A 20144-nucleotide genomic window follows, 5' to 3' on the forward strand; every position below is an offset into this window, starting at 1 on the left:
TTATTATATCTGAATCAGCTCAGTCAAACCCCAGGGGAAATGAGCCCAATCTTTCTCCCAAGCGATAATGAATATGACTGGATGCTTGCCAAGATGTGGGTAAAATCTTCCGACTTCAATGTACACCAGCTGGTCACACATCTCCTCAAGACACATCTGGTGTCAGAGGTTTTTGAAATTGCCATGTACAGACAGCTTTCTTCCGTCCATCCCGTATACAAGGTACCTGTATTTCACAGTCATGATATTTAGATTCAGTGCTAAACTGGAGATTGTGCTTTCATGTATGTGAATTTATTGATGAAGGGTTACTGGTTTTGATATCCTTGCCTTTTTTCAACCATGGTTTAATGTTAACCAAAAGACTCCAGAGCACTACATGAAAACCACTTTTGCTGTTTCAAATTATGCTTTTTGAATCTTTTTTTTTTTTTTTTTAATGATTTAATGCACGTTTAAATGCATAATTTGCTTCTTACAGTTATTGATGCCTCATGTTCGTTTCACAATTGCAATCAATGCAGAGGCTCGTGAAAAGCTCATCAGTAAAAACGGGATCTTCAGCAAGGTAGCTTCACAGCTAATTTAATATATCCATACATAAACAGCATCTTATTAGGATCCAAAGCAATTCTTTTCATATTTGTCTTTGTCTGGCAAGCCATAATTTCTGTCTGTGATATAGGTTTAAAGGGATACTCCACCCCAAAATGAAAATTTTGTTATTAATCACTTACCCCCATGTCGTTCCAAACCTGTAAAAGCCTCGTTCGTCTTCGGAACACAATTTAAGATATTTTGGATGAGAACCGGAGGCTTGTGACTGTCCCATTGACTGCCGAACAATTAACACTGTCAAGGACCAGAAAAGTATGAAAGACATCGTCTGAATAGTCTATCTGCCATCAGTGGTTCAATCTGAATTTAATGAAGTGACGAGAACACTTTTTTTTTTCTGTGCAACGACTTTATTCATGACAATATGAACAACGACCATATGTTGCGCCATTTTGGAGAAAATCTGCTGGACGCAAGCAGCGTACGCTCTTCTGTGTCAGCCGCACCATACGGATACGTCTTCTACATTTGTTTACGCTTTGATTTGAACGAAAACAGTGTATCCGGTATGCGGCATGAATAAAGTCGTCATTTTTGTTTTCTTTGCGCAGAAAATGTGTTCTCATCGCTTCATTAAATTCAGATTGAACCACTGATGGCAGATGGACTATGTTGACGATGTTTTTCATACATTTCTGGACCTTGACAGTGTTAATTGTTTGGCAGTCAATGGGACAGTCACAAGCCTCCCGGTTTTCATTCAAAATATCTTAAATTGTGTTCCGAAGACGAACAAAGCTTTTACGAGTTTGGAAAGACATGGGGGTAAGTGATTAATGACACAATTTTTATTTTGGGGTGAAGTAACCATTTAAAGACGCACACGTTATAAACAAATCTTCATCATGTTAATACTTTCAACGGTTTCATTGTATTTAGTTAGCTGGTGTTCACTGTAATAGACTGTGTAAACCGGCATACCTATGTAGTTACTAAATATCTAGAAATGCAAACACATCCACCAGAATAAAACTTCACCCATTATCCCCTTGATCAGCGTTTCCCACACCCAATCCCATTCAGAACATTCATTCATGGATTTGTGCTGCGCCACTACCTGCAGTGTCTTCACACACAGACGAGTGGACATCATATACCTCTGTAAATAAATAGAATTTAAATTCACGTCTCGCACACTTTAATGCACTTTGAATGGAACATATACACTCGTTTCGAACTGGAATCATGGCGGAATATCCGGTTATGTCCAATTCGCAGGTCACTGACGGTAGAATACTGGGATTGGGAAACGCTGCCCTAGATGGTCACTTGAGTAAACAAATGCTTACAGTCTAGTTAATTTCTGAAAATATTTTGGCAAAAGATTAACTGTATTCTTGGTGTCCAAAGGTTGGTAGCATCAGTGTAGATGGTATGGGGACACTGATGCAAAATGGCATGACTTTAACCTACAAGTCCCTGTGCTTCCCTGAGGAGATAAAAGCTCGAGGAATGGAAGATGTGCCCAAGTACTATTACAGAGATGATGGCATGAGGATCTGGGAGGCAATAAACTGGTAGGTGGTAGCAACAGTTCAGATCCTGTACTGCTACTGCAAAAGCACAAATTAGTCCACATACGTACCAATGAAAATGTTTGGCATCCAGTGTATTTTTTTTCCCCTTTCCATCTCTCTGTAGCTTTGTTTTTGCTGTGGTCAAGATCTACTATGACAGCGATGAGAAGGTTCAACAAGATGAGGAGATTCAAGGATTTGTGAAGGATGTTGCCTGCTTTGGCATGAATAACTCTGACAGTGAGTACAGGTTCAAATGATCAAAATGTTAGTGTATGTTTGTCTGTGTAAGTGTGGCATGTTGTTACTATGACGCTCATGACGTCAGTAATTGGCGCAGTGCCACGCACACACATAAGTGACACACACCGGCAGCTCAGGTATGCGACACTTCCGGGATACTGCCCCCATCTTTCCTGGCTAGTTTTGTTTGCATCTGCTGTGAGTGATCCAGGTAGGAGGAAATAATATTCGGTTAACCACAAGATTAATGTGTAAACTCTAATGGTAATGTGTCGATTCATTTTCTTAGCACCGTTCTTTATCTGCTTGCCTTCCAATTTGGCTTCTTTGCCCGATGAGTGGGATATATTTAATTATAGCTGTCCAGTGCCTTTAATCTGATTGTGTCTTGATTTCATCTGGCGTGCGCCCGCTCCCTGTTTAGTATGTATTTTGATAAGATACAAAGTTTTATTGGTGTCAAATTTCAGCATTCTGCAATATGCATGTTATTTTTAGCTTGGCTTTATTGTTTGGGGACGCAGACAGTGATAGTTGACTGTAAGCTGAGTGAACAAGTGTTTTGCTATACCCAGAGTCCCACAGCTGTTTACCGGTAGGTCCGAAATTTCTCTTATCAACTCTTCTCTATTCCATACAACGCTGTCTGTATGGATTGCAGGATGAAGTGTTCTTTTGCTGTGGCGTTGCCGCTGCTTTGTTTCCACCAGATCGCACTGAGCACATCCTGTGTCTGTCCTGGTGGGACTCACTGAGCCCTCTTCGGCGATACTCATTAACTTTTAGATGTTATCTTGTTGTTGGTTTGTTTTCTTTTCTATTTAAGTTGTTTTTCTTTCATTTCATTGGAAACATTTCAGGTTTATTTAGTGTTGGTAGTTATGTTTTGCTAGGTTGTGTTTTCTATGTTTGAAGTGGCTAATTACTGGTCTTCAAGGAACCCAAAAGAGCCCATGTCACACCTCTCTTTATCTCATTGCATTGGCTACCAATCGCAGCTCGCATCAAGTTCAAGACAATGATGCTTGCTTATAGAACAACCACAGGCTCAGCACCCGCCTACATGCACTCACTATTAAGAATCTACACCCCCTCCAGAAGTCTGAGATCTGCTAGTGAGCGACGCCTCGTGGTACCATCACAAAGAGGCTCAAAATCACTCTCCAGAACATTCTCGTTCACCATTCCTGGCTGGTGGAATGATCTTCCCACCCATATTCGGAGTGCTGGATCCATGTCAATCTTCAAGCAACAGCTGAAAACTCATTTCTTTCGACACTACTTGACTTCACCCTACACATAAAAAACCCCCCAAAAAAAACTCTTTCTCCTTATTCATTCCTTCCCTTGCTAGCTTGTACTTATTTAAACAATGCCTGAGACTTGGTGTTACAGGCACTTCGTTTGTCGGATTGCCTCTTCAAGATGAATCACTTTATGTATTCCCCAATTGTAAGTCGCTTTGGATAAAAGCGTCTGCAAAATGACTAAATGTAAATGTAATTACTTGGCCTGATATTCTAAGCTTGTTTCTTTTTGTTGTTGTTCATTTAATTGCTACTTGTTTTGTTTAATTTCTTAGTCTTAAGATTTTGGTTTTCTTCATCTGATATAATTTCCAGTTAAATTGTTGTTTCTTTTGTGTATTGATTTCTGTACTTTGTTTGATCCAGCAAATTGATTACACGTTTAGTCTAATTTAATTTTTTTTTCTTCTCTCATATACCTGTATTTTCAATTTGGTTTGGTTGAGAGACTCAGCCTGGTCCTGTATTATTATTTTCAGATTGAATTGATTTGTGTTTGATCAGTTTGCGTTTCTGAAACAATGTTACTAGTTTATATTAATTGTGTATTTGCGTGTTTCTCCTTCAGGAGCTGCAGGCCGAGATCGGACGAGAGAGTGTGGCTGTCCTTCTCTTTGGTGGTGGTGTTTCCTCAAGGGTAGCAGTGGCTTGCTGAGTGCACGAGGCTTTTCTGCTGGTACGTGGATCTGTCATGTGTGTGTGCCCTGATGTGCTGCCGAGAGAGAAACTCATTTTATTGAAGATTATACCTCTATTTTATTGTAATAAAAGATATTTTGTACGTTGACTTGGATACCTGTGTTTCCAGGCATTTTCATTCTGCCTCGGGGTGGGGAACCTGTGCATAGCTTTATGGGAAAATTCCTTAGGTGAGATTCCCAGGGTGGCGTAGTTGGGCGTTTTATTTAGCTTATATTCTAATTTAGTCCTTGTTTTGGGCCCCACCGCCCGGTCACACAAGCATGCATGATTGTTTGTAATGTATATTCAGTATGCATCTTTGTGTGTATCAAGTCACCTTTAAAAGTGTACACAAGTTAAATGTGTACTGCCACTGTTTACAGACTTTCCAAAGTCTCTAGAATCTCGAGAGCAGTTGGTCGAGTACCTGACTGTCGTGATTTTCACAGCTTCAGCACAACATGCTGCTGTCAACTTTGGACAGGTGAGGTTATGCACACCCGAGTTAGTTCACCCAAAAATGAAGATTCTGTCATTAATTACTCACCCTCGTGTCGTTCCAAACCCGTAAGACCTTCGTTCATCTTCGAAACACAAATTAAGATATTTTAGCTTTCTGATCCTCCGTAGACAGCAAGGATATTACCACGATTAAGGGACAGAAACGTAGCAAGGACATCAGTAGTTAAACCGTAAAAGCTACGAGAATACTTTTGTGCGCAAAGAAAACAATAACAATTTATTCAGCATTTTTTCTCCCCAAGTTATCGTCTTGCGCATGCGTCGTTCGCATGACGCAGAAGCAAGCGCATGAGTCGTGAGACTCTCCACAAAGGCGGCGAGCCATAGCAGATGTGATGAGGAGGAGAAGAATTGCTGAATAAAGTCGTTATTTTTGTTTTCTTTGCGCCCAAAAAGTATGAGTAATTAATGACAGAATTTTCATTTTTGGGTGAACTAACCCCTTAAAATTGCTAGGCCAAATTCTTGATGATATCTATAAGCTAATATCTGTGAGTAAACATTTATGTTCCAGTTTGACTGGTACGCCTGGATCCCCAACAGTCCTTCCACCATGCGCAAGCCGCCTCCCCAAAAGAAGGGCCAAGTGGATATGAAGCATATCATGCAGAGTCTGCCTGACCGAGATTGTTCCAGCACGGTTCTGGGAACAGTTTGGGCCCTCAGTCAGATCCAGGAGAATGAGGTTTGATGTCTGATTCACATCTACATCTACAAGTATTTTTCAGTCAGACAGTGCAACTAATTTAACTGACCCTTCGCTAAGCCCCACTTTAAAAACGTCATCATTTTTGGGGACTGTAACTGAATATTTATGTATTCATCTAATGCTGTTTCATATTTAAAATACTAGATATTAGGAGCTTAGTTCTTTTATAATCAAGTATAAATCCTAGTAGAGAATGAAACGTCTACTAGTACACTGTTTTATGTGCCATACTGATGCATTTTAAATTCAAATGTAAAACCATGTTGAAGAAGTAATCTAGTTTTTAAATTGTTACTTACCTTGAGTAATCTACCAGAATGTGTTACAAATGACATTTTACACCATGTGTTCTGTAGTGAAATACATTTCTCCCAATCCTTCCTCAGCACAAAATCTTAACAGGCAAGCTTCTGCTAATGTTGGTCTATGGATGTCCTGTGTGTTTGGACAGTTTTGAATAGGGGTGTAACGATACACACATTCATATTGAACCATTCGGTACAAGGCTTTCGGTTCGGTACGCATTACAAACCAAACGATTCGTTGGACTAATCCTATTACAGCATCTTATCCTATTAGGTTTGATTAGTGTGCTCATTTAGAGTGTGTTCGTTCACTGCATGATTCAGTCTATTAAAATGCATTTAGAATGCATTTAGAATGATCACAAAATTCAAGATATGGGGGCAGAATATGTATATATTTACATAATTTCATATAGTTAATCAATATCACAGAAGAGTGCATTTTTTTTTCTCTCCAAAAATCAGCATGATTACAAATTATTTTTACAACAGTTCAATAAGTAAGAAGTTAATTAAGAGACTTACGTTTTAGACAGCATATTGCCTGTTTTTGCTCAATTTCGCCAACAAAAACAGATTCAAACACAGCCACAGCACTGTTTTGCGTCTCTGATCAACCTGACGGCGTTTCGTTCCTGAATTAATCAACCGTTTAAATTATTTGTTTCAATCGCAATTACTCACTTATTAACAGTGACTCGCTGCCACCTGCTGGCAGTTTTAATTTCACATTTAAAGTATCTTTTAATTTTTTTATTAATTTCGAACATCAGTTGTCAACGTTTTGTTTAAAATATCAAAACATTATTTATGCATTTGTAACTGCAGGTTAAAGCATTATGTTTCTCTAACAGTGTGCATTAAACAGTGTGTAAAAGCATCTAAATGCCATTCAGATGCAACTTCGATGTTTCCTCTGCATTGCAAAGATGATACTGACTTCATTTGCTTGGTAACAAATGTCTTATTGACTGATTAAATGTAAAAAAAACTGACTCAAAAGGTGAGGTACACTTTTAGAAAAAAAAAAAGATTATTCTGATACATGACAATAGGCTACATCAGCTGGAATATTTCAAACGAGCTGTTTTTGTTTTATATGCTGATAACTAAGAAGACACTCCAGAAGATGGGTCAAGTTCCATCATTGATCAAAGTAAAAAAACTGTTTTAATAAATAAAACATTTGTCAAAATCAAGAATTTCTCTAGCATTCATTTCTTTTCGATGTTTCGTATCAAACCAAACCGTGAATTTTGTGAACCATTACACCCCTAGTTTTGAACTAAATTATCTGAAAGTTATAGAGTCCATTTATCTTAAATAAATTATTTAGAAATAGGTACACTGTTTTTGCTGGATCATGTTGTCACGTCCCTGGACTGTCTTGTGTGTGTTTTGCTCCCCATGTGTGCCCTGTGACCTAGTTTCTGTCTCCCCTTGATTGTTTAATTTGATTCCAGGTGTGTCTCCTTAGTTCATTGATTGTCTTGTCTTTATAAACCCCAGTCCTTTCAGTTAGTGTTGGTCGGTCTTTGTACGTCAACCTAAGTGTCTACGTAAGTGTCTACCCTACCTGTGATCTGTGTTCCTGTCTATATATTAAACTCCCGTGTTGCTAATTCCTCGTCTTCTCGTTCCTGGTTCCCGTGCTCCCCTGTGAGATGTGACAGAAAGACCGACCTATACAGTAACCTCCGTGTTTGTACCCTCCGTTTTGTTTCCGTTTTTACCCAGTGTTTTTTCTTTCCGTTGTGCATCTATGGATCCCTATGTTCGGCCCGAATTCCTCCTCCTCCTGCTGGAGCAGGGGGAACGATCTCTCGAGGACCACACCAGACTATTCCTGATGATAGCTAATGACACCAGCTACCCGGACGGCACGCTCTGCTCATTCTACAACGCAAGTCTGAACACCGCGTGCAGAGCGCTGTCGTCCGAGGATGGTCCTCGAGAGGATTTCGCCGCCTTCGTGGAGTGGATTCTGGTGAGAAACGGATCACCCCTCACCGTCTCTTCCGAGGATGATCTCGCCAGATCCACTCCAGACCCAGAGCCCAGCCCACCAACTCCCAGCGGTACGGAGCATCAGCCCGAGCCCACCGATGACGGAGAGCCATTGCCCGCTGCGATCTGCGAGCCAGCGCGAAGCCGAGCGACTGAGCGGAAGATCGCCCCGGAAGTTGAGCCCAACACGTCAGATCAGGTGCGAGAGCCGGCGACGGTGCCCATCGCGAGGGAGCCAACCGTGGACGGTGTGAGCGCGGAGTGGAGCTCCGCCCCCTGCATCACGGCTGAGGATGAGCTGATCATCTATCTGGGGCTGCTGGACATGGAGGAGGATTTACTGGACTGGGAAACGGATCTGGAGGTCAACGTTTCCCTTCACCAGCCGCCGTTCGCGGTCCAGGAAAACCCGCCGGCAGAGAGTATGGCAAGCCCGCCGGCAGAGAGTATGGCAAGCCCGCCGGCAGAGAGTATGGCAAGCCCGCCGGCAGAGAGTATGGCAAGCCCGCCGGCAGAGAGTATGGCAAGCCCACCAGAGCCGGCCCCTCGCAAGAGCCCGCCAGTGCCTGCCCCTCGCAAGAGCCCGCCAGTGCCTGCCCCTCGCAAGAGCCCTCTAGAGTCTCCGCTGGTTCCGTCCAGCACAGCGCTTCCAGCGCCCCCAGTGCCTGCGCCAAGAAGGCGCTCCCAAGAGTCTCCGCTGGTTCCGTCCAGCACAGCGCTCGGCGCCCCCAGTGCCTGCGCCAAGAAGGCGCTCCCAAGAGTCTCCGCTGGTTCCGTCCAGCACAGCGCTTCCAGAGCGCCCCCCAGTGCCTGCGCCAAGAAGGCGCTCCCAAGAGTCTCCGCTGGTTCCGTCCAGCACAGCGCTCGGCGCCCCCAGTGCCTGCGCCAAGAAGGCGCTCCCAAGAGTCTCCGCTGGTTCCGTCCAGCACAGCGCTTCCAGAGCGCCCCCCAGTGCCTGCGCCAAGAAGGCGCTCCCAAGAGTCTCCGCTGGTTCCGTCCAGCACAGCGCTTCAGCGCCCCCAGTGCCTGCGCCACGGCGCTCCCAAGAGTCTCCGCTGGTTCCATCCAGCACAGCGCTTCCCGAGCGCCCCCCAGTGCCTGCGCCAAGAAGGCGCTCCCAAGAGTCTCCGCTGGTTCCGTCCAGCACAGCGCTTCCCGAGCGCCCCCCAGTGCCTACACCAAAAAGGCGCCTCCCTGTCTCCGCGCTGCAAGAGCGCCTCCCTGTCTCCGCGCTGCCAGAGCGCCCCCAAGTGTCCGCGCTTCAAGAGCGCCCCCCAGTGCCGGCCCCTCGCAAGTGCCCGCCAGTGCCGGCCCCTCGCAAGTGCCCCCCAGGGCCTGCGCCACGAAGGCGCTTCCAAGAGTCCCCGCTGGTTCCGTCCAGCACAGCGCTTCCCGAGCGCCCCCCAGTGCCTGCGCCAAGAAGGCGCTCCCAAGAGTCTCCGCTGGTTCCGTCCAGCACAGCGCTTTCCGAGCGCCCCCCAGTGCCTGCGCCAAGAAGGCGCTCCCAAGAGTCTCCGCTGGTTCCGTCCAGCACAGCGCTTCCAGAGCGCCCCCCAGTGCCTGCGCCAAGAAGGCGCTCCCAAGAGTCTCCGCTGGTTCCGTCCAGCACAGCGCTTCCCGAGCGCCCCCCAGTGCCTGCGCCACGAAGGCGCTCCCAAGAGTCTCCGCTGGTTCCGTCCAGCACAGCGCTTCAGCGCCCCCAGTGCCTGCGCCAAGAAGGCGCTCCCAAGAGTCTCCGCTGGTTCCGTCCAGCACAGCGCTTCCCGAGCGCCCCCCAGTGCCTACACCAAGAGAGCGCCTCCCTGTCTCCGCGCTGCAAGAGCGTCTCCCTGTCTCCGCGCTGCCAGAGCGCCCCCAAGTGTCCGCGCTTCAAGAGCGCCCCCCAGTGCCGGCCCCTCGCAAATGCCCACCTCCCACCCGCCTCCTGCCTCCTCCACCGCTGTCGCCTGGCAGCCCCTCTGCTCGCCTCAGCCCACCATCAATACGGTGCGAGCCCCACAGGACTGCCATCCTCCAGCATCGCCGGGGCTGGAGTATCCCTCACCTCCGCCTCCAACCTCCTCGGCCCGGACTCTGCCTCGGCCCGTTGACCCAGCGGCTCCACCTCGGCTCCTAGCTCCCTCGCCTCCACCGTCACCCGTCGATCCTCCAGCTCCACCAGGCTCCCTCGTCCCTCCGGCTCCGCCTTGGTCGGGCGTCGACCCGCCATCGCCTCAGGACTCCGCTCCTCCGGCTGCACCTCGTCGCTCCGTCCCACCGGCTCAGTTGGGCTCCTTTCTCCCGCCAGCTCCACCTTGGTCCTCAGTCGCTCCGGCTCCGCCCGCGGATCTCCGGAGCTCCGCCGCCTCGGTCGCCAGAGCACTCTGCTCCACCTTGGCCCCCGGATCCTCGGCATTCCCTGGCTCGTCGGCTCTCCGTCTCCGCCTCGGGCTCCTCCACCACCTGCTCCGCCGCCGTTGGTCGGCCCCTGGAGTCGGAGGCCATTCCTCCTCCATGGCTCCTCCCTCCGTCGGCTCCACCGTGGGCCATCATCATGGCTGTGGCCTGGGTCCGCCAGGCTCCTCCTGCCCGGGTCCCTCCTGTCTCTTCCCTGGCTCCTCCCTCCTTCGTTGCCTCCCTGGTCTCTGTCTGCCGACCTCCTCCCGGTGGTCCGTCCTCCTCCTGAGCCTCCGCCATGGTTCCCACCCGTTTCCCCCCCCCTCTGTTGTTCCACGGTGCGAGGACGCACCTTCCGGGAGGGGGGAGTAATGTCACGTCCCTGGACTGTCTTGTGTGTGTTTTGCTCCCCATGTGTGCCCTGTGACCTAGTTTCTGTCTCCCCTTGATTGTTTAATTTGATTCCAGGTGTGTCTCCTTAGTTCATTGATTGTCTTGTCTTTATAAACCCCAGTCCTTTCAGTTAGTGTTGGTCGGTCTTTGTACGTCAACCTAAGTGTCTACGTAAGTGTCTACCCTACCTGTGATCTGTGTTCCTGTCTATATATTAAACTCCCGTGTTGCTAATTCCTCGTCTTCTCGTTCCTGGTTCCCGTGCTCCCCTGTGAGATGTGACACATGTACTGCATTGGCACAATTCATTAATGTTTTGATGAAGGTCATTATGGAAGGATTTTCCGGACTATTTTCAAAAGCAATTGCAAATTGTATTTTCAATTGCGTTTTCCACATGTGGGTGCATAAATCGGGACATAATCCAAATGCAATTGCAAATCTTGCATTACCGTTTGCATTTCCGCTTTCGCGAACGCACAGTGACTGCCACATTTCAAATGAAAAAGCAAAGTCCATTTGCAACGTATTTCCCATGTTTTATGAGTTATGAGTCTGTCATATTTAAATGGCAATATAAATTACCATATTTGCCTTTTCACTTTCTCTGCGTTGTGCATGTAACCTGCCAAAACTCAAATGAAATCGCAATTCCTTTTGCATTTGAATTTCCGATGTCTACACTGAAAGCTGTCAATCATTGTGAGGGGGCGGGACTATACTAGGGGGCGTGTTTGTATTGGGAGGTGACGTCACTCACAGACGACCGTGCCGAATGCTTTGATTAATGGAGGTAATCGGTGAAGGCTCCGCTAAAGGCAGCTGTCAATCTGTTCGTGCCTGTGTGAATGAACAGACAACCTTCTTGGCACAATACATTATTCTGTTTTTGTTTTTTACCCCAAATGCAGCGATTATACCCTGCTAACAGCGGGAGCAACAACGGTACGCACAATAGGTCAATATTCACTATTAACGAAACGCTTTTCACCTGTCTCAACATCTCTCACTGCTTCTCTCACTCTGATTGACGCAAATGAGTAAACAGGCATGGGAAATACCGTTGCAAATGGACTTTGCTTTTTCATTTGAAATGTGGCAGTCATTGTGCGTTTGCGAAAGCAAACGGTAATGCAAGATTTGCAATTGCATTTGGATTATGTCCCGATTTATGCGCCCACATGTGGAAAACGCAATTAAAAATACAATTTGCAATTGCTTTTGAAAACAGTCCGGAAAATACTTCCATAGGTCATTGAGGGGATAGTAAGAAAACAGTTCACAATATTGTGATTAGTAACATTAGGAAGAGTTCTGTTGACTCACGCTAAAGTAGTCAGCTCACTATAACAAATTGCCACCTTTTTCCAATTAAAAAATGTAGTAAAATCTAATTGGCGGTGGAAATCATATTGACTTATTCTTTTAAACCTTTAAAAAATATTACATGTTGAATCTTGTACAACTTATAAAAATGAAGCTGAAATTGGTCAATTATTTTGATGAGATGAAGTGACATGACTTATTCAATCATTTGCATTGATTCTGATTTGTAGTCAGCTGTTCAGCAGTTCTTAATCATGTTCCCACATAATTTTACAAGTTCTTTAAAGAAACACAGCAAATACTTCCAGATATCTGAGCACATTCTTTTCTGGGGTGTTTTATAAGCTTGTCTGAGTGGTTGACCGTAACCAAAGGCGTGGAGTTTAGAGACGAGTCAGTTTACCTTGTAAAAAGAACAAAAAATATTTTTCTGTTTTCTGAAAAACTATTTTTTCTTTCTCCAGCGGTTCTTAGGCAAGTATCCAGATGTGTACTTCACAGAGCAACCAGTGAAGGAAGCCATAAATACTTTCTGCCACAAACTACAAGAGGTGACCAACATCATCAAGAGCCGGAATGAAGAATTAACATTAGCCTATTGTTATCTGTCCCCAGACAAAATCCCCAACAGTGTTGCAATTTGAGAAAATATTTGAAGAACCCTTTTGCCCAGCATTTATAGCCAATGCATGCTTGACATAGACAGAAGGAAGAACAGCTCTACTCAAAATAGAAAATATTGTAGAACAGAGCATTATGCCTTTTAAGGCACTTTTTAGAAATGTTTGATTGAACGCTGCTGTTGGGAAGTAAGGGATATTACTTTGTAAAGCCTAAATCTGTATGTATCTGAGAGTTGATTGTCAGGAAAACAGAACACTTAATTTGGCTATGATTTCAAAAAGCACCCATAGGCTTGTGTTACAGAAATAAATGTGTATTCATACATCCATACTATAGTATTCATTTATTCATCTTTTGATTCAGTTATTCATATTCTTTATTACTCATCATGATATATTGTTTGTGGTGTACTTTAGGTAATCGTTGATATTTAACATCTGAATGGATTTTGTACTGATTATCATGTTTTGCTGTTGCTGTTTGGAGGGAATATATTTCCAGCTTCAAATGTTGCTCGGCTATATATAAAAAGCTACATATTTTGAGTTGGACTTTTCCAAACAGGCTATTGTCAGACTAAAATCTGTCAGTATTCAGAGTAAAATATTGGTTGAAATATGAAATATCTCCTTACAGGCCACTTTTAGTTTTAAATGTTGTACAAGGCATGTATATATACTACTGTATGCTATATATAAACATAAATATGATAATAAACTATGATATCCCTTATGAAAATTAAAGTTGGTTTTACTATAGTAAAAGTGTGGTAACCATGTGTGTAGTTTTATACTTGTTTAAACTTTTGCTGCAGAGGTAGCCTACAACATTTCTCTCCACTGTAGGCTATGTCTCAAAATGCAAAATACATCTGCATTTTAGTATTACAATATATTGTGAGAATTTATTGTTATACCCCTGCATTGTTTTGAATGTTAAACAATTGTATCAACATATGTAGCCTATATATTCTATATCCTGCGATCCAACAGAGGATAAGAGGTACAGAGAATGGATCAGTTTTTATAGAGAAAGACTACCTATGTAAATGTTTAGCCATGTCACTACTGATTTTTGAACTAATCAATCATGTTAACAACTTTACAGCACTTATTGTGAATTTCACTCACTAACATTGTAATGGGGACGCTTTGTGAAAACACCTAGGCTAAATGGTTAATTATAGATATAGTAAGACAGAAACTAACCTGTTCCCCACTCATGTTGGTCTGCTGTATTGCCTGAAAAGGTAAACAGGTGTTTCGGGTCTCGAGAGACTAGCGTAAATTGACCAACAGCGCCATCTGCTGTTTTTGGATTGCATTTGTGAGAAAATCTGCTTGCACGCATTTGTGAGAAAATCAAGTCACATTTCGTCATAAAAAGGCAAATGAGTCTCACAGTTGTAACACACAATACATATTTGTCCATACCTCTGCATTTTCTCTCAAATTGAGTTTTGTATTTGCAAATCAGTTTGCGTTTGTTTGAAAGTCGAGTTTTTCTTTGCAAAGCAGATTGTGTTTATTTGCAAAACGCTGGATTTGTTTGATGAATATCTGCACAAAATACGCTCCATAGAACCAGAGTAGGGGGCGCCAACTCATTCGCACACCCCAGTCGTCACAGCCAAAGAAGGCCGTGACATTCACACAAGCAAAAGTGAGTGGGAAATGGGTTACATTTATTTTTTTTATATAAATATGAGGGCAAAACAATGTGCATTGATGCACATTTGCCTCAGTGTGACTGCCATTTGGGTAAAGAGACTTTTGGCTGCCTAATTAACCACTCCAGGAGGCGCTCAAACCTGCACGTGGTGAACTGCAATGGCGAGGTAGAGGATGTTATCCTTTTCATTGCATCACAAACAACTTGGACAAACTTTGAGTCATTTTTTAAAGGACAGAGGAGGAGAGCAGCAGTGATGGCATGTTCTTGAACGATTCATTCATTTTTAACGAATCTTTAATGTGACTCGGGAGGAACGAGTCGTCTCGGGGAGTGATTCATTCAGTTGCGCATGCGCAGCATCCTATAGGTTCTGTGCTGGAATTAGTTCACCTGTTTCGAGTGTTCAGGTTTTTCGAGTAGTTCGTTCATCACGTGACCTAAACCTATGCAGACTGAGTTGGAAAAAGACTGCATAGTAATAATAACCAACTCTTTAGTTTATTACCTTTGTTACCACATTCAGTGTTATAGAAAAGAACCGTCATGACAGAAATTCACACATTTATAAACTATAAGAAATAAAAAGCTACAATTTGAGACCAGAAACACATCATGTAACTGTAAGAGTAAATAATAATAATAACTATGCACCCGTTTGTAAGGAAGGTTGTAAATTAACTAATTTCTCTATCCAATGCTGTCACGTCACGTGACAAAAGAATGAACGACTCGAAAGACTCAGGAGATGAACTAATCAATTCTCTTTCCGGCTCAGACTGCTATAGGTTTAGCTTAGGAGGCTGTCACGTGATGAACGAACGACTCAAACCCGAAGACTTGTCAGATAAGAGGTGAGGTGAGCTAATAATAATAGAAGACCCAGGTAAACAATGAATTCATCTTTTCGGTTTCTTATACCATTATAGTTTTGTATTGTTTGTAGTGTGATCAACGTTTGCATAAGTAGTAGATGTGTTAGGGAAGCAACACGTAACATTTTAATTATATTTTGCTAAAATTAACGAATTGACTCAAAAAAAGATTTGTTCATTTTGCTGAACGAGACTCAAAGGTCAGAGTCAGTACTTTACTTAGGCACCATGTGTCACAATCGTGAATGTTTCTTCATCCTCTGAGGAAGACTGAGGAGACTGTAAATAATGTGAATATGTTTGGTAGGCTATATATTGTCATATGATTTTCAGACACTTCTAAATTAATACAACTTTGGATGGTAATTGTTTGTCTACAGTGTTATCCATTGTGTGTTTTCTATTTCATTAGTTTATGTGAGGATGCCATAGGCAACGACATGGAGGCAGTGTAAGATCCAAATGCAGGAAGTGTAATAACACTCAGCAAATCACAAGGCTGTATCGTAGAAGATGAGACAGCCTGGTTACAAGCAAATGTGAAGTCAGTCCAACAAGACAAAAAAAAGGCAGAAACAGTAATCCTAAAGGCAGTGGTCAAATAAGGCAGACACAGTGGCCATAATGATAGAGAAAAAACTGGATGGAAAATGCAAAAAGGCAGTGAAAACTGGCAATATTTTGCAGTGAGTATATGGGACCGCATGGTTTAAATATAGTACCAATCAGGAAGTAACCAATGAAGAGACAGACTGTCAGTATTCGGGAGAGGGCTGCCTCTGGTGGTTGGATGGATGACTACCAGCCCTGTTTGTTAGAGTTTACAGATGACATCCCCACCTCTTGATCTTGTCAAAAGATATAACCATAATTTAATTTTATTATTTTCATTTATTATTTGATTTTTTTTATGTATTATTCATATTCTTTTACTTTGTGTTTGTTATAGAATTTAAGTAAATGTAAACTGTTGCTTTAGGCTTATTGGTTGTATTTTGACACGCTGGTAACATTAACCTTAACTTGAGATACATTAATCCATTCAAACAATATATTATCAAGTTTCAGGAAAGACATTTTATCTGATATTCTGATTTAATTTACTACATCAGCACTGGCCTAATGATCTAATAAACAGATCAGGTACTGACCCCTGTAAATGATCTAAGTAAAGGCTTCTGCTACTGAGAGTATCCTCAATGTGGTAATCTCAATCTTAAAAAATAAATAAATTAAAAAATCTTATTTTACTAATATTTACATTTTATCAAAACAATGGGGAAAAACAGTTAATGGTTCTTTCTTTCAGCAGCATAACTGCATTTTCGTTGCTCAAGGATGAGAAAAAACTATGCTTTTGCTTCTGAAAATAGTTACCAATGACATAGCACATGCCTCCTGTCCCCAGGTCTGCACAGATAAACCTTCTCACCAAGAAGGCAGAATCATCATCATCATCATCTTTAAGGAGGACAACATGAGATTTTCTCTTCGTCTCCCTGGCATAACTCCCTGGATGTATTATTTCTCCATTAACTACTATTATGTCATAGTAGTTGACAATGTCTTTCTTGAAAGTGTGCATAAGACTGTGAAGTGCCAGATAGTCATCATGTTCTATCAGTTTTCTTCGTGGTCTGCCAAGTGCAGTGACTCCTTCAAACTGTTCCACCCTTTGAACTGCCTTCTTAGATGTAGTTAACAGTTGAAAGGTGTCTTTGACCTCAAAGGGGGCGTCACTCATCAAGGATGTGCCAAATACTGGAAGCACCTTCTCTAACAGAAAGGTTCTGCAAATCTGCAAAGCTACACCCTGTGTGCTCTTTACCATGTCAAGCAATTCTCTGTTGTAGTTTTCAAATACGAAAGCAGAGTGAGTCCAGAGTGGCCCCCAATCTTTCACACTTTGGGCTAAATGCAGACAGAGATGAATGTTGAATGTCATATGGCAGACGTCATATAGTGCTTCTGCTTCTTGCACAAATTCAATAAGCAGTTTTTCAGCCTCTGTGATCGCCTCTGAATTGATCGATTCTAAGAGGAGCAAACCAACACCTTTAATAAGTTTTGCCCAGTTGACAAGGTACCTTTCAGGGAGTGTGCCCTTTAACACAGGTACACTGTAGAAGAACAACCACATGTACCACTCATGTGCTTTCCAAAAATGCCTCTCAGTCACAGATCGAGGGATTCTAGAAACACCACGGGGTGGTTGAATGCTGCAATGTCTATCATCTACTTCTGAGACAGGCCTTCCAATATACCATGGCTTTCCATTGTTCTCACTACAGAACCACAGGTTAGTGTAGGCCCTGGCAACACCAAGTAGGACACAATGCATGTAGTCTGGAACACAGCCATGTATGATGTCAAAGCCTGGCAACAATGAGAGTACTGAGGGCCCTTTAACACCCATTACAGGTTTGCACTTTTCCAGCGCCCTTTCCGCAAAACTGATGACTTCTCAATTTACATTCTGTTTCAAAAGGGTAAACCACTGTCTGACCTTGCCCCTTTTCTATCATGAGTCCTTTCTGTAAACAGAACGAACATCCAAATTCGCCATTGAATTGTTTGAAATTTTGCAAAAGTGGCCTGGCAACAGAATCACAGACTAGTATTAAAGGGAGAACTTTAGTGGTGTATGTGGCATTTCCACTTGACCATCTGAAGCCAACCTGTTCCAAGTGAGCACATTCTTGAACAAAAGGTTCAAGAAATGCGTTCATGTTTGGCTTTTCCCCACCAGCCCACAGAGCAGCAATCATCACATGTTGTGATCTCACTGCTGGATCAAGCTCATTGATAGTATAAAGCAAGGACCATATACTGCAGTTAGAGGAATTGTACAGTGGTATGCCATCACAGCTAAATGTTAGTGACAGGTGGCTCACACTACCAAGGGATGTGCTGTTTTTAAAAGCTTGCTTATACAGCTGTCCATCAAAGATGTCAGAGACAAAACTCTTTGGAGGTGCAGGTGGTAAGATGTGTGCACGGATGTCGTCATTTTCCAACATATTTCAGTGTTGGGGTTCCAGGGGCAATTCAATGAAAAAGTTTCCCTCTTTCATGCATTTGCTTAAGTCTTCTGTTTCCCCACAGCTGCTAGTCCCTCATCAGATTGCATCACAGCAGAACACGGTTTACACACTGGATGAAACTGAAAAAGGTTTTTGACTTTAGCAAAAGTTTTGTAAAAACAATGCTTAGATGTGGACACTACATGTTTTTCATTAACTGCATTGATTACTTTAAGGATGTCCTCAATTGCTGCATCGGTTAAATTGTGTTTTAACTTTAATGCTAACATTAATAGTTCATGCTGCTTTCTCTTTTGGTCAGCATCATCTGGACTGATTTGTTGTTGCTTGGTCTGATCTGTCGCCTCTGCAGGATTCACCCTCCTCTGCATGTTGGCCTTGTCTAGTTGTTCCCTGGCTGACCCTTCTTTAACTCCAAAGAGCTGTTAGAGAAGATAAAGACACTAATTTAAATATAGTTACAGTTCAAAAGCACAGGCAATGTACAGTGACTGAAACAGTTCTCTAATATGTTGGCTGATCATTTGCAAACTAATCAACTGGTTTGTGTGTGTGTGTGTGTGTGTGTGTGTGTGTGTCTGTCTGTCTGTCTGTGTGTGTGCATGCGTTTTTGTGACAAATGAGGAAATAAATTTGTATAATGACAAGGGTATGACAGGTATTATAAGGAGAAGCCTTATAATACCTGTGACTTTTCAGGACATTACCCCATGTCCCCACTTTTCAAAACGCTTAAATCACACAGAATGGAGTGTATTGAAAATCTGAAATAGCAGAAAGTTTCCTGTAAGGGGTAGGGTTAGGTGTAGGGTTGGTGTAGGGCAATAGCACATACAGTTTGTACAGTATAAAAACCATTACGCCTATGGGATGTACCCACTTTTCACAAAAACAAACGTGTGTGTGTGTGTCCTGGCAATCCCTATATAATAGGGACCTACTGTAATGTCTCCACAAAGATAGCAATACTAATCATTTTTGTTTATGAGATATTTTTGGTCCCCATGAGGAAACTTATAATTCTTACAGCATGATCTTTCTGAAAGTGTAAAAATAGTTGTCTACGGAAACCATGTAGGCTATGTCAGGAAACACAGACTCACAGAGACTGCAAGTGCAGTAAATTACACTTTATTGAAAATGGAAACAAAGCAGTTGGATGATGCATTGCAGACAGCATGTGAGGAGAAACGGTCCGAAGCAGGTAAGTTGCACCACACACACACTTTGAGTCACTAATGAAGTAATCTCTTTTCCCTTACAGGTTTCCACTGGATATGATGAGGGGAATGGCACAAACAAGACGCTGGAGCTGGAAAGAAGAGTGCAGCACAGAGGGAAGTTAACTCAGGAAACACATCCAATACTTGGTTAGTCCCATTCAAGACCAGACATCATGTGCTTGCTTGATGCAGTCCTTTAATACTCAGGAGATGGTGAACAGAGTGACGAAGCGAGGGTGGAGCCTGGTGATTCCATGACTGTGGACAGAGTATAGCTGTGTCCCAATTCAAAGACTGCATCCTCAGAAGGACTTGTTAAATGGGAAAGTTTGTTAAATGGGAAAGTTATATTCAACTGCTTAAAAACAAAACAGGTTTCAATACCTGTCTAAATATGTTCACCATGGTCTATTTATGTACATAATAAAGAGTATGATCTATAAATAAGATATCAGTCAACATTTGAAATGCTTTATATACATTTTTCTTGATTTTTACATTTTACATAAGTTACGTTATTCGAGTAAGCAGAAAACAATACTTTCATGTAAAAGACTAATCTGGCAATTTCTCTTAACCCTTGTAAACTGTTCGTTTGGGGTGTACACTCCAGCTGTTGGGGTCTCCAGAGACCCCAAAGGATAAAATGGAATTGTAGCAAAATAATTTAAAAAACAACAACAAAAAAAACAAATGTCATTTT

General features: G+C 42.9%; 1 protein-coding gene across 7 annotated transcripts in view; it reads left to right on the forward strand.

The window, feature by feature from the left end:
* LOC131539371 (polyunsaturated fatty acid 5-lipoxygenase-like) overlaps nt 1–19922 on the forward strand; it is a 30886-nt gene extending 10964 nt beyond the window's left edge. For 4 of the 7 annotated variants that reach the window (XM_058773920.1, XM_058773923.1, XM_058773922.1 and 1 more), the window contains 8 exons: nt 19–222; nt 482–568; nt 1969–2135; nt 2260–2375; nt 4254–4361; nt 4750–4850; nt 5403–5573; nt 12469–12958. In XM_058773920.1, the coding sequence (XP_058629903.1) occupies nt 19–222; nt 482–568; nt 1969–2135; nt 2260–2375; nt 4254–4361; nt 4750–4850; nt 5403–5573; nt 12469–12648 (1134 nt within the window). In that variant the 3' untranslated portion in view covers nt 12649–12958. Of the gene's footprint in view, nt 1–18; nt 223–481; nt 569–1968; nt 2136–2259; nt 2376–4253; nt 4362–4493; nt 4555–4749; nt 4851–5402; nt 5574–12468; nt 12959–19482 lie in introns of those variants that run through there. The other 3 variants (XM_058773925.1, XM_058773921.1, XM_058773926.1) reach the window with 3 other exon arrangements.
* The last annotated feature ends 222 nt before the right edge of the window (nt 19923–20144 follow it).

Source organism: Onychostoma macrolepis, chromosome 04 (assembly GCF_012432095.1).
Source record: "Onychostoma macrolepis isolate SWU-2019 chromosome 04, ASM1243209v1, whole genome shotgun sequence".
Taxonomy (NCBI): domain Eukaryota; kingdom Metazoa; phylum Chordata; class Actinopteri; order Cypriniformes; family Cyprinidae; genus Onychostoma; species Onychostoma macrolepis.